General features: G+C 48.2%; 1 protein-coding gene across 2 annotated transcripts in view; it reads left to right on the forward strand.

Annotated features, from left to right (window-relative positions):
- The first annotated feature begins 501 nt into the window (after window positions 1-501).
- Window positions 502-14,739, forward strand: part of SMYD1 (SET and MYND domain containing 1) — a 25,962-nt gene continuing 11,724 nt past the window's right edge. For both annotated transcript variants that reach the window (XM_008949777.1, XM_008949778.1), the window contains exons 1-4: window positions 502-642; window positions 10,716-10,892; window positions 11,557-11,770; window positions 13,591-13,721. In XM_008949777.1, the coding sequence (XP_008948025.1) occupies window positions 506-642; window positions 10,716-10,892; window positions 11,557-11,770; window positions 13,591-13,721 (659 nt within the window). In that variant the 5' untranslated portion in view covers window positions 502-505. The remainder of the gene's footprint in view (window positions 643-10,715; window positions 10,893-11,556; window positions 11,771-13,590; window positions 13,722-14,739) is intronic.

Consider the following 14,739-nt stretch of genomic DNA (forward strand, 5'->3'; position numbering starts at 1 on the left):
CTAGAGGGTAAAAATAAAGCAGCATTGTTTAATTTCTGGAAAAAGCCAGATGACAGTGGAAGGGGTCAGAAGTATGCACACCAGCCCTCCTCGTCCTACTGTCTCAGCTGTTGCCTCCTGAGAGACAGAAGCATGTGGCTGCTAAAAATACCCTGCAGAGGGAATACGTTCCCCCGCCAGCGGGAGGGTATAAATTAATCTGAGTCCTAACACAACTGCCCGTGGCTGGGAGAAGCAATTCCAAACGTGGCTCTTGGAGAGGGGATTCCTGGTGGAGCAGCAGCCCCAGCCCTGTGCCTGGCCTGCCTAGGTGGGTGACATTGTGCAGGGGACCTTCTCCTCTGGCCTCTCCTGCTCCCACCCCCTCGCCCTGCTGCGGGAGCCGCCGTGGCTGGGGGCTGGGGGGGGCAGGCCGTTTATAAGCCTGGCTGGCGGGAGCTGAGAGGAGTGACAGGAGGTCTGACTTGCTCCAGCAGAGCCCCCTCCCAAGCTCGGGGTCCCTGGGATGACCAAAGGGGGAATGGAGTCGGTGGAAGTGTTCCCGGCCGAAGGCAAAGGCAGGGGCCTGAAGGCGCAGAAGGAGTTCTTGCCCGGGGATGTCATCTTTGCAGAGCCAGCCTATGCAGCCGTGGTCTTTGACAGGTAAGAGAAAAGCTCTTCTGAACAGACCAAGAGTAATCTCCGTGCAAAATTGCACCTAGCTGGGCGGGTGAAAATTTGGAAGCTTCTGGGTAACATCAGAGAAGGGTGTGAAGGGACGTCGGGAGCACTTCTGTAAGAACACGTTCACAGCTGACAGGGAATGTCTTCCCCAGGGCTCAGACCAGAGTTTTTGCTTTTAATACAGGGCAATCCTTTTCCAGGACAGGATCCTGCAAGGTGCTGTCAGCTTTTGCCCAATGTAGCTTGTATTTACTTTTACCAAAAGTTGTGTGCACTCGTGCCTCACAAACCCAGCCCCATGCCACGCTCTGCTGGGCTGGAGTCGCTGTAATTCAGGTGCACCAGTCTCAGACTGACTTTGCTGAAGCCTCTGCTCTATAATGTGATAAAAGTGAGTTCCACTGTGCTCTGCTCACGTGTCCCCCCAGCTGCACACGCAGCTTCATCACCCACTGCCTTCAAACCAGAAGCTAGTGGGGATCTGCCAGTGATATTGTTTCTGTTAAAGTGACTTTTTATTTACAGCTAGATGACTTAACTGGAGCCAAGTTTCTGCTTTCACTCTTGCATGAGACTGGTTCTCGATTTTTATTCCCACTGATGTAGCTAGGAACTGAATTCTGGTGCAAAGGCATTGGGTTTTTTTGTTGCTTGTTTCAAGGATGAACAATTTTGGATCAGCCTGGCTGGTAGGTGCCCACTTCTGCCCTTCAAATCAGTGGCAGATTCACTTAAATACCCTGAAAAATAAAAGACACCAAGAACCAATGTCTATATTGATCTCCCATGAGATAAATCTAGAATAAAGCTTCAAGACAAGAACGGAATTTGTTCAGACTTATAATGTGTTAAGAACACAATTTGGCACAGACTTTTAAACCAAGGAGCTATATGTCTGAAGGTTTAATTCTGAGTTTAGGAACTTTGTGAGCATTCTTCAAAGTGAGTCCCCAGACTAAATTTTTTTTTGTCCCAAACTCCCATTGGTATTTTGCACTCTAAAAAGGGTGATGAGTGATTCTGCCTAGCTGAGATTTCCCTGACTGAATTGGCTCTGCAAACAGAGCCCATGCTGCTGTTTCAATCATGGTCATCTTGTAGCTGAAGCTGATCTGTTCTACTCTGTCATCTGGCAATAGCAGAGAATTTAGGATTGAATGGACAGAGCAAGAAATAATTTTTTTTTGGTGTCTGTCATTCAGTTTTCCTCACCCTTATACTGTCAGTGGGTGAACATGTTTGTGAATTTTTACAATAGCAGCAATGACACTTCTTAATTTTTATTTTAATGTTATTGCAAGAGCTCACATTAAAAATGTCATTTTTGATTATACAATCTTAATTTTTTAAAGAATTAAGAATTAAAAAGAATTGTTTGAATTCTTAACCCTGAGTTCAGTTATAGTAGTTAGTGACAAAACCATCTCCCCTTGACGTGTCCTTTGAGCTCTTGAACTTCACTTTGTCTCTAGCTGGAATCTTGCAGTGATGGTGTGCTTGCTTCAGAAGTTCCTGTGTATGATGACTTCTCCCATATGCCTTACTAAAACCTTCACACCATTGGAAACATTTTGCATTTTGACTGCTGGTTGAGATTTTTTTTCTTTTGTGTGAACTATTGCAAGGCCCATGCATAGAGCAGAGCTGCCCATGCTGAAGAGCCACAACTTCTGTGCACGTTCAAATGTCACTCGTGTAATGTGAGATATGGGGGGAAACTATCACCATGTTGGCTCTTTGACTGAAGATGATGTCTTAGGTTTAGGTTCCCAACAGAAAACCCTGGATGGGGAGAGGTGTGCTTCCCTTCCCTCCCCAGGCTGGGTTTGTTAGCTCCCAGAGAGCAGATCCAGACACTGAGTGCAAGGGGGTGAAGCAAATACATCCTTTCTCTGCATCTGCAGAGGATGAGGATGGCTTCAGTCCTTCTTATTTCCGCTTCTTCTTCATGCTGCTGTGCAATAGGAATGGACTTCTACCCTCCTGTGGCACATTTAATCCCAAGCACTTTACATATGTCAGTGGTGAGATTTGTTCCAAAGATCTTTGAAGCAGAGGGTGCCAACTAAATGCTCATTGGTTAGTGCTTGGCAGGGACTATCCTGGGCCTGAGATAGAATGGAAACATGGTTTTGAAGGTACCTTCTGTCCCAGGTTATTAAATTGCATAAACTGCCCTTGAACTGATTGCTGTCAAAGGAAGGTAGCCTGGGTCCTGGAAGGATCTGCAAGAATAAATCCCCACGAGGCCAATGAAGAAACGTGTCTTTTTTCATACCCACAAAGAAGTATTTATAGGTCCTAAAACGGGTGTTGAGCCTACCTTATTAAAAAGGATCTCACCCTGCACCGGGAAACCCAAAATCTGGAGTCCATCATCCTAATTCCACTGACCATCTTCATCTCCTTCTGAAAACAATGTTTGTACTATGGAAAGAGGGTTCCAGCATGGGTCATTGACAGGTTTAATTTTTCAGCTGAAGTTCTACTGAATAGGTAACCAGAATTTCTGCAGAGCTCTTCTTTCTTTGAGTATAATGCCCACTATGGAAGCACAAGAATGAAGAGTACTTGGAAAAGTTGGTCCATACTTTGCAGGCCTTTGAGGGTCTTAGTTCTTTGGGAAGTCTGGTCCCAGTGTGGATGCTGAGCCCCCAGAATCTTGCCCCTGAATTTGCTGTTGAAAACAACTTCTGTATGGATGTCCATCAAACTACAGTGGCCCACATACAGTCTTCTGTGTGACTACATGTGATGTGGGAACATCACAGGTAAGCAAAGGTCTCTTTCTCAGAGTAGTAGAAGAAGCTTTTGAGAGGTACGACATCATTTTCTCAAGGTGTCTGTACTACAGGATGGAAAGCAGTTTGTGTTTGTGCCCAGGCACAAAGCTGGGAAGAGCTGGGAAGTCTTACTCTTCAGAAATGGAGGAGCCCCATCAAAGCTGATCATCTGATTTGACTTGGTGAAGAACAAACTTGAAGAACAAAATTAAAAATTTGCATTATCTGCTCTAGATGCTTAACTCTAGGTGTGTAAGGGAGAGATCCCTCCACGGGGCTGTTGCACAGAAGAAACCCACCTTTCATACTCTGAGAAACTATCCAGTTTCACTGAACCAACCTACAGGGTGGTGTGATGGCTTGTCAGCAGTATGCTCTGGGGTGCAGGTGGCAAATCAAGACACCCAAAACTAAGGTCTATGGTAAGTGTGCTTGGAGCTAAGGGCAGCATTTAGTTGTTGTAGGTGTTCAGTGTCATCTGAGATGCCCCAGGGTGCCCGAGACATCCTCTTAGGGCTGACAGGTACAGAGGAGGATTTATGAGAATCAGGGCTCCTCTCAGGCCAGATGGGTGTCCCTGCAGAGCCTAAAATAACACTAGGCTCCGATGTCCAGGCAAGTGAACCCAGCCCTAAGGGCCTGTAATGATCAATGGAGCACTATAACGTGCACCAAACACAGACACCAACCTTAGAGCTGACTGAACTTCCAGACCCCACTGAGTGCTTAGGTGGGATCTCTGCTTAGACACTAAGACTACAGATGAGCACATCTAGGTGTCTAAATCTACAGATTGCCTCCCACACTGGAAGACCTGAAGGTCACAGGGACCCTGAAGGTCCCTGAAGTCATTAAGGCAGGTGAGAGCTTGTACTCTTCAACCCAGTGATGGCTGAAAGAAAGAAACTAGCATTCGCTTGCCCAATGCCAGAGACTTTTAGACCAGAAGTACATTATGCTCAAAGTGAAGCCAGAGAATGTTCCTATAGACATCAACCAGCCCATAACTTCTTAGATTTCAAGCCCAGGGCATGACTCACAAGGCTAGCCCTGCTCATTGCAGGGAGGCTGGATGAGATGACCTTTAAAGGTACCTTCTGACTCAAACCATTTTATGATTCTATAACCTTTTGCTTAACATAGCAATTGCCTAGTGTTAACTCTTGCATTGAGTCTGTTACTTCTACCTGAACTAGATCAGGCTGTTTAGGGAGACAAGGAATACTGATTAGGAGGGAATGTAGATCTTGGTGTGGTTTCCCCTGTTTTGCTCTTTGGATGAAGTGCAGACACACTCTCTGATCTGTGTTTGAATCAGCCTTGCTGTTAGCAGCTGAAACAACACTCAGAAAACACCAACATCAGGCCCACTTTGCCCTAAAATATATGCAGGAGGTTGGAAATGTATCTTCTCAAGCAATTATTTGCCTTTGGGTCATTTTTCAATTTGCAAAGCTCTTGTGTATTTCCCATTGACATCACCTCTCTGCTCTTGACTGGAGCTTGCTTTAGTGCTCTGCTTGTGTGCTGGGGTTTAATCCTTCCCTCCCTCTTCACTTGCTCTCTGGGGCTCTCAGGACTCCTTTCCTCACAGCCATCTTCAGGATGATGGCACTGCCATTGCTTGGGCTCAGTGTACAGTATGTGCCCTTCTCCTCTGGCATTCAGCTGGCTCTCAAGCCTGGAAGAGTTTACATTTCCTATGGGCACGGGGATGCCTGATATATCTCTGTCAGCCTTCATGATGAGAAGGGTGGCTCTTTAACCAGTGGAGCCTGAGAGAGAGTAGTCAAGGCAAGCAGCATCCTGTGGTAGAAAGCCAAGATCACCTGAGGATCTGCTTGCTGAGTCATCTGGGTAATTTTTTTTTTATTAATATCTCATTCACTCAAAAGCTTAAATAAAACCTGGGAGAAAACCTGCTTTGAAACAAACCACAGACACACCTCTAATAGGAGACTGAGAAATCTTGCCACAAGAGACTAAAAATAAAATAATCTAAAATTAGTCTAAAATAAACCCTCCACTCAGAGCAGATAAACTAGGAAGTGTCATCCCTGACCTTTTAAAGATAAAAGTACTAAGCTCCAACCCCCTTTTTGAAGGAGCAAAACTATTCCTGTGGTAATAATTCACCATTATAGGTATCTTCAGTAGAAGCCAGCTGTTGAATACCTCCCTTTTCCTTTCACTGCTGGAAGGGTGGGTGCATTTCCTTAGGGTGTTGTGTTTAATGAAGTACTACATTTGCTTTGAAAGCCAAGTGGACATTGGCTACATCTTAGGCTACCCTTATGCTGCCTTCTGTAGGATGCTGAGGAGAGAGCTGCCTGGCCAGCCAACAATAAATACAAAGCAAGTGGATTTAGTTTTAAGTTAGTCATCTGTGTGCATCATCTATGATGTACAGAATAGAATAAACTGGTGTTAAATAGTTTCTGAGCTTCTCACCATGTCCGTTAGCTACTTAGAAATCCTCCTCTACCCCTATTGCACCACAGCCATCTCACCTGGCTTGTCCAGACCAGTGAATGAGATGCTGGGGGTGCTGGGTGGGAAATGGTTGGCAGATATTTGGGTCATGCGTGTCTCAGAGATGAGGTGTGTATTTCCTGTGGCAGTGCTCAGCCCTCTATCCTGACAAGTCTGACAGATCTTATTTCGTCTGAATCCAGTCCAAGCAGTCACAAGAGCTATCTGCTTCTTCTGCTTTCCCTGAGAGCTGTGCCTGCAGGAGCTGTGGTTTAGCTGACAGTGCTCTGTCACCTCTCACATTTTCTGGCTGGTGCATTGAATCATTGCCTTTGTGACTGTATCTATGTCCAGGATTAGCAGTAGTTGAGTGTCTCATCTGTATAACATCAGAGCTCATGAGGCTTTACGAGTTCAGCTTGGCTGATGCTTGGATGAGAGGCCAAGGAAACCTGAGGCTCCCAAGGAATTGATTCAGTGAGTTGGTCAGAGGCACCTACCTTCCCAGTCAGTCCTAAATCCCTGACCTGGCAAGGACTGGCTGGAGAAATCACTGTGCTAATGAAATCTCTGCTTTTGGGCAGGAAAATAAAAAGAAGGTCTCACTGTTTGTGGAGGATGTCAGTGAATGGATGGCCAGAGGTCACCCTGGAGACCATGGTGTACACAGACACAGCAGAAAGCAGTTGTACCATCCCCATGTTACAGCAAGGGAAGCCAATCACTGGGTCTGTAAGGGTTCAGCCCTCCAGGGCTTCTGTCAGATGTCACATCAGAAGGTACCCAGGTTTCTCTACAGGAGCTTTCAGTGCTGCCTGGCCCTGCAGCATCCTGACCACATGGGCAAGGGCAGCTCTCTGCAGCTGGAGGAAGTCTGGGCCCCCTGGAGCCACTGGGGTTGTGTTAAACGTGTCCTAAGCCAGGTGGAGAAGGTTGTACAGACTGGTGATTTCCACTGGCTGAGGGACTTAGGTCTAACCTCAGGCCGCTCCTTTTGTCATTGGGGGACCTCAAGCATGCAGAAGGGATGACAGGATTCTGTGGACCACTGCAAGGCTTTGGTGCCCTTGATGTTTACCTCCAGGACAGGTAGCATCAGAGCCTGTTGCAAGGTCCAGCCCTGGGCCCATGGGAGAGCCCCATGGTGCCATCCCCATTCGGGGTGCCCACCTCTGGGACAGCAGGAGCTTGCACAACTGCCTAGAGGCTCCTGGGGGTCTAGGGGCTTGCAGGGTCAGGCAGTGCTCGGGCAGTGCTAGGTGAAGATTCAGCCAATAGATCTCCTGTACCTGTGTCTCATGATTCTTTTTCTGCGCCAAGAGTCGAGCCCAAGCCTCTGGACTCCTGATAATGCACATAACCAATCAATCCAGTCTTCTTTGAAACTGTCTCTGAGCAGGGAGGATCCCATGAGGGTGATGTGAGAGATGTGACACTCCTTATACCTGCCAGTCAGATTACCTGTGAGTAATTGTGTCTGCAGTTCCTATACCAAATGATCTGTCCCTTCACCTTCTCAGGAAGTCTCATATTACTTTATTTTTTTTTTTTTGGTGCATTTCTGCATCTCCTTAGGAATGAGGCCTTTCCAGGGCTGGCAGTAAGTTCTACCAGGTAGATTTGCTTTGAAAACTCTGGGTGCCTTGTGCACTAAACAGCAAAATCCAAAGCCATCTTTTCAATAGTTTTCTTTCTCAGAGGGAGAGCTGGGGGAGACAAGCCTCTGTTTGAGGACCTGGGTTCTACTGCACCTCCAACCTGTCACTCCTCTTTACAGGGAAACTTCTTTAACTGCCTTTTTGCTTTCTGACCACCCTCAAAGCTTGCAGGCTTCCCATTCCTCGTGTGAGATAGCTCCCTGTGCTTCCCAGCACAACGTAACCACGTGGGTTTTATCGGGTCTCTGGCTCTCCTTTGCCTTACAAGGAGTGTAATCTCTCTTGCACCTCTCTGCCCCCTGCCTTGACAGCTGACAGAGCACAGCCTCACATTTCACACCAGCTCCAAGCTCTTTCCTTTGACTTAGTGGAGCTGGCTGTATCCCACCTCCCAGACACATACTCCCTCCTCCCCAGTCCTGGGTGCTTACTTTGCTCCAGGCTCCTTCCAACACTGCTCACTCTCATTTTCCATATCTCATTTTCACACGTGGTTTTGTCTGCTGAAGGTCATCCTGCTTTAAGTCCGTGAGCTTCTGCTTTGAATCAATGGCCCTCTTCATCCTGCAAGAGCCAAGGCACAGGGTGGGTTGTGTCAGCAGCTCACACAATACTGCCAGAGGGATGAAAGTGCCTTTTAAATGTATAGTGATAGATATAAATATGCCTGTATATGGTTTTATATATCTGTCTGTCTGTCTATCTATATCTGTATAGTGGAGAGGCAGGATAGTCTCTGGGGCTCTGGGTCTGATTCCCCTCTGTGGCCCAGCCCCCTTGTGTGATCATCCAGACTTTTCTTAGTTTCCTTGTGCCTCAGTTTCCCCACTATGGGCTGTGTGCAGTGATCATGTTCTGTTGGTAATGAGGGCTCTGTGGTCAGCAAGGTTTTTGCCATGAGGAGAACCTCTCTCCTGGGACCAGCAGTGTCTAAGTGATGGGAATTTAAATTCTCCCATGCTATCAAGCCTGGCTGGAGGCAGAGATAAAGTGGCCAGTTGCCTGGAGAAGCAGATAGCTGGGGATGCCAAATCAGGCAGGGAAAAACCTTCTCTAGCAGCAAGGGTAAAATCACAATGTTGTTGGTCAGGAGACCAAAGTGTCTCCCCCTCCTTCCCAATGAATGGGAAGGAGGAAGCTGCTGCTAGAAGCAAGCAACTGGACATGTGAAAAAGGCATGTGAGGGAGATTTCCTCTTGGTTTGAGACACTGGACACTCTTGGAAGAATACCAGGTTAGACTTCTTCATCAGTATCCTCTGATATATCTCCCTCCCCCCACTCCCAGCATTTGGCTATAGTTACACAAAATTGTAGGAAGTTTCTTGGAAATCCTGGTTTGAACCCACCCAAAGAAGAAACCTGTTCCTTTTCAAAGGTGTTTCCCAGTTACCTCATGACTGTCCAGCTCACAGGAACCTCTCAGCTAGATAAACTGCAGAGCCAGGAGCAGGAATAGCCAGGGAGCAGCACTTACTGCTGCTGGCACCAGAGAAGGACACATTGGGCTTTTGGATTTGGAGGAGAAATCTGCATCACTAGCCTGCCCCCTGGAAGGTTTTCAGTGTCCTAAAGAGCCTGGTGCCAAAGCTGACACCAGCCTGACCAGGAGGACTCCAAGCCTCGGGAGCAGAGCACACCCTCACATCAGGCTCTGCACTCATTACCCTTAATGTTTAACAACATCCCCATCCGTGGCACATTCTCTGCCACTGACCAGCATTAAATCATTGCTCTTCTCAGCTCAGCAACATACCAGCCTTGTGAAGATGAGATAACCCCTGGATTTAGTAACAAAATCTTATTGTCATCATAAATGCAGGAGCTGCTCCCTAAACTCGGCATTACAGCCAGCCCACCCCACGTCCCACCCCAGCCAGTGCTCCTGTGAGCTCTTGAGAGTTCATCTTTCCTCTCTCTCTAGTGGTCTGGTGTTTCTTGTCCATCCCTGAGCTGCTGCAAATGCACTTGTTCCTCAGCAGTCGTGCCTGGGGATCTGCTGAGCGACTGGAAGCCTGCCCTGCTCCCTCAGACCTTCACTAATCCATGCTGAGCATCTGCCTGGAGTCACTGGGACCAGGAAAGCCCCCAAACCAGCCAGCCCGGGGCTCTGTGCCAGGCTGGCTCCTGATGGGGGACAGCCAGGAGACTTGTGCCACCACTGAAGGAAGGAGCAGAAGATACAAAACACCCTGTGGTGAGAAGATCTGCCTTGAAGGAGGTTGTTCTGTTGGTTTTTCTCATGTCATTTCCAACACAATGCCACAACTGCTACTTGCAGTGCCTCCAGTACAGCTACATCTTTGGCCTCACAGCAAAAAGAGGTAACTCCTAAAGCTACTTTTAAATCCATGGAAACATATCTTGGTTTCAAGCCACACAAACCCACCATTTCCTTGTGCAACCACTTCAACCCATCTGTCTTCTTCATTGTGATAGACCTCTGGTCAGCTCACCTGCAGAGCATTTCTGACATGTAGTTTTATCCCCACAGTACGCCTGTGTCTAAGGAAAGCTTCGGAGAGCAGTCAGGATGGCTCAGGGTTATGCTCCTGTTTGGTCCCAAAGTCTTCCTAAGTCTCTTGGGCACGGTGGTGGCCGCTGCTCTGTTTTGTGACCTGATCCACGTGGGGCCCAGGAGTAGTGCTTGATGAGGGGGGTTCACTTCAGCCAAATTCAGAGGCTTTGCAGGCAGATGAAGCTCTCAGACTGGCTCTTTGCCTTCATATTCTCCAAGCTTGCCTGAGCTACAGACTCATGAGGCATCTGCTTTCTGCCCAGCAGATTGGTGGCTGGGGGGTCAGCAGAGAAGGGTTTCAGCAGAGACCAGACTCAAAATCCTGTTAACAGCAGAGGTGCTGAGAAGAGGCAGATGAGCTACAGACAAGAGGGCTGAGAGCCGGGGAATGCTTTATTGCTCTCCTCCTTTGAGCAATCTGTCTCTTTGGTGTAGCCAAACAGAAGAGCAACAGCCCTGGGCAAGTGCAGAAGGATTAAATTGGGTGGGACATTTTCCCATCCTCCCAAAAAACCTCAGGGGGTCCATCTGTAGTTATGGGGAGCCCAGCGACACCAAAGTGGCAGACCCTCTGATGGGTGGAGCCCAAGGTCTGAGCCAAGGTGTCCTCCTGCCCTTGCAGCCTGACCCACGTCATCTGTCACACCTGCTTCAAGCGGCAGGAGAGGCTCCACCGCTGCGGGCAGTGCAAGTTCGCCCACTACTGCGACAGGACCTGCCAGAGAGCAGCCTGGCTGAACCACAAAAACGAGTGCTCGGCCATCAAGAGGCACGGCAAGGCACCCACCGAAAACATCAGGTGAGAGCTGGCCCCGGGGCTGAGCCAGCAGCCAGGGGCGGTGGGAGAAGACAGGGAACCCTTCCTGACGCGGGGGAGGAGGAGCCAGGCGACCTGATCTGGGTGAGGTGGAGGTGGGAGGCAGTTTGGGAAACATCAGGAGCATCCCTGAGCTGAGGGGATGGGGACCTGGAGGAGCATCTGGGGTGCAAGGGTGCTGTGTTTCTGCATTTTTTTTTTGTGCTGGGCCCCAAAAAATCTGCTGCAGCTGAATGTGGTGAAGCAAACCCACCTGGTGTGGGTTAGGAGGTGTGGGGAAAGGAGGAGTAGGTGGGAAAGTGGAAGAGGAGATAGGCTCTTCCCCAATTTGTCTACAGGATACATTGATTCGGATTCATATCCTGGCTCTGTTATAAGAAAATGAGAGGAATCCTCAAGGAAATGAGAGCAGTCGTGGAGGGCTGGGGACCTGGGGCTCTGCAGCACTTCTCCAGATGAGAACAGAGATGGCAGGGCAAACACTGTCTCCCGTTCCTTCACAAGCCCCTGGGTGGTGGCCAGCCCCCGGCCATGCAGTGCCGAGCCTGTCTGGGCCTGCCTGCCTGCAGCCAGTTTCCCACCCGCGCCGTGAGCTGCCATGGGGCTCGGGTGGCTGTGCTGGGTGCTCACGCTCTCTGCCCTGCAGGCTGGCTGCCCGCATCCTGTGGCGGGTGGAGCGGGAGGGCAGCGGGCTGGCAGAGGGCTGCCTGGTCTCCATCGAGGACCTGCAGAACCACGTGGAGAGCTTCAGCGAGGAGGAGAAGAAGGAGCTCCGTGTCGACGTGGAGAGCTTCCTCGAGTTTTGGCCGCCCCAGAGCCAGCAGTTCGGCATGCAGTACATCTCCCACGTGTTCGGAGTGGTACGTCAGAGGGGTGGGAGAGCACGTGGGGGGCTGCTTTTAATGCCGGCCTCCCAGAGGAAGTCTCCAGCCAACCTGAGCTGAGGATGTCCAAATTCAACCCTTGCTTGCCCTAAGAGGCCATAGCAGCTGGGAGAGCTGAGATGGGCATTTGCTGCAGGCAATTTGGGTACTGCCCATTCCCCACCTGTAGTGCTTCTGCACTGACACGGGGAAACTGAGGCACAGCAACAGCAGGGGCTGAAACCTTTTATCTGTCTAAACGTGCAGGCAAGGGGCTCACTCAGCTGTAGGTGCTCCTTGTCATCACAAGTCCCACGGGGCTTCTCTCTACACCTGGGAGAGATGAGAAAATCTATTCCAATTTATTTTTTAGTAAATATAAGTGGAATATATTTTTATGTAACAGAAGTGATTTAGCATATAAACTAATGTCTATTATATACTGTGTGCATTTGATTTTTACATGTATATTAGAAATATATATTATATTGGGTTGGAAAGGACCTTTAAAGGTCATCTAGTCCAACCCTCCCTGCACTGAGCAGGAACATCTGCAGCTAGAGCAGGCCTCTCAGAGCCCCAGTCAACCTGACCTGGAACGCAACCAGGCATGGGGCATTGACCACCCCCCTGGGCAACCTGTGTCAGTGTTTCACCACCCTCAGTGTAAAATATTTCTTCCATTTATCTAGTCTAAATCTCCACTCTTTTGGTATAAAACGATCACCCCTTGTCCTGTTGAAACAGGCCCTGCTAACTACTGTCCCCAGCTTTCTTATAGGCCCCCTTTAAGTACTGAAAGGCCACAAGAAGGTCTCCTTGGAGCCTTTTCTTCTCCATATTGAACAACCCCAACTCTCTCAGCTTGTCCAGATCCCTCTGGATGACATCCTGTCCCTCAGGCATGTCAACTGCACCACTCAGCTTGATGGCATCTAAAAATTTGCTGAGGGTGTGCTGGATCCCACTGTCCATGCCACTGATGAAGACCAAGCTTGCTCATGCAGAAGTAAGGAACTACAGAGAAAGTAAAGAATCAGTTAAGAAAGGAAATAAAACTATTAACAGAGTAAAATAATTAGCAGCCAAGTTAATTATTTTCTTTGGTATGTTCTATCACACTTTCTCTTTGCAAATACTTCTCTTGTTTGCAACTAAAATCTGTTCCATTCATACATGGTAACAATGTGTTATATAGAAAAGTCTAACAATTCATTCTTGTAGCTGTGTCATGCAGAATCAGTCACTGAAAATTGTCTGGGACTCACAACAAACAGTAGTAATCAGTGTTTTATAAATAATATATTATAGCTGGGACCCCCCAGCAAAGGTGAGCAGGTTGGGTGCAGCTCTCAAGGCTGGTTGGTAACTGAGTGGAGTTTCAATGGGTGTGAACTTTGCTTTCAGTTGATGCTCTGCTTGTATTGCCTCAAATCCATTTTCCTGTGACCTTTTTCTGAATTATTTGCAGGAAGTGAATATAAGGAACCCAATATATGGTCAAAGCAAATCCATCTTAGACATCCCAAATTAATATTAGCAGCAAATATTCTACAGCACTTACTCAGCCCTGCCATGGGTTGGTCCATCTGCATGAGTCCTGCATTGTTTCTCTCCTGGTGTTTTATCCCAGCCAAAGGTGTTGTTTCTACAACTGCCTTCTGCAATGATCTTGTAGATGTTCCTTTCTCATTAGGAGATGGGATGCTGGAGATACAGCTCTTCCAGAGCATCAGTGGGAACTGGGAAATCCTGAATGTAGCCAAGTTCATCTTTTACCCCTTTAATACTTCTTCCTGCCTGTTTTCTGGGACTAGATCAGCTGCAACGGCTTTACCCTCAGCGACCAAAGAGGACTGCAGGCTGTTGGTGTGGGCATCTTCCCCAACCTCTGCCAGGCCAACCATGACTGCTGGCCCAACTGTACTGTCATCTTCAACAACGGCAAGTGAGTGGTTTCTTTCCTCAGGTGTAGTGGGGATACATCCAAATGGGCAACTCAGCAGACTGATCACCCCGCAGTGTCAGACCCCTGCCCCAGCAAATCTGTTCATTCTTGTTTCCTTCTCTAGCTAAGAAGAAAAACCTCCGAAAAAGATTTTTTTTTTTTTTCTAAAAAGGAACTGTTTTCTCTCTCATTACTGCTATTTTTAAAATTATTGTCTGGTGTACTAAAATATACAAGATTTGATCCCAAATCCAGTGAACCAGCAAAGAATTTCCCCCTGGTTTCTCTGAGCTCTAAAACCAGCATATCAAAATAGGTAGATAAAGCACTAAGTAGCTGCCTAGATCATCCCTTATATCAAAAGTTTGCTTATAAATAGTTAAGGAACAATTTCAGTTAATAATTATTAACGATTATACCAAGGCCACAGTCCAAGAATTTTCCATAAGGGAGGCTTGCAATCAGCTGTGCATCACTGTCTGCTGCTGTGTTTGTAACCATCCCTAATTAACTCAGTCTCTAGTAATCACAAATTAACTCTTCAGCCGTGAGATCTCAGTGACAACTGTGACTGTTACCTGCAGACGGAGCCGTGTGCAGGTGCAGGATGCCCTTAGCTGCTGCTCAGTCCCCATTCCCACCCCAAGCCCTGTAAGAGAACCCTGTGGGGCGTGTGAGGGGGAAGGAGGTTAAGTGCAGGGACTTTTCCACAGCGCTGGGAGCAGAGCCTGCTGCTCTCCGTGCTGGGGGCAGCTGCTGGAGAGATGCTCTGCCCTTCCCAGCCTGCAGGCCACCCCGGGTATAAACTGCTGCTGAGCCAGCAAGCTGCATCGTGTGCAAGACCTTGGCTGTGGGAAACTGCTTGCCCAAACCTGCACAGCCACAGGATTTAATCCAAATTTTCCACTAAGATTTTACGAATTCCTGTGTTTGCCAAATTTCAGTGCTCTAAGTTAACCTCCCAGCCTCCCCTTCTTTAACTAACACGTTGCTTGGGTGCTCCAGTTATTCCTGCTGG

Source organism: Merops nubicus, unplaced genomic scaffold (assembly GCF_000691845.1).
Source record: "Merops nubicus isolate BGI_N331 unplaced genomic scaffold, ASM69184v1 scaffold11461, whole genome shotgun sequence".
NCBI classification, from domain to species: domain Eukaryota; kingdom Metazoa; phylum Chordata; class Aves; order Coraciiformes; family Meropidae; genus Merops; species Merops nubicus.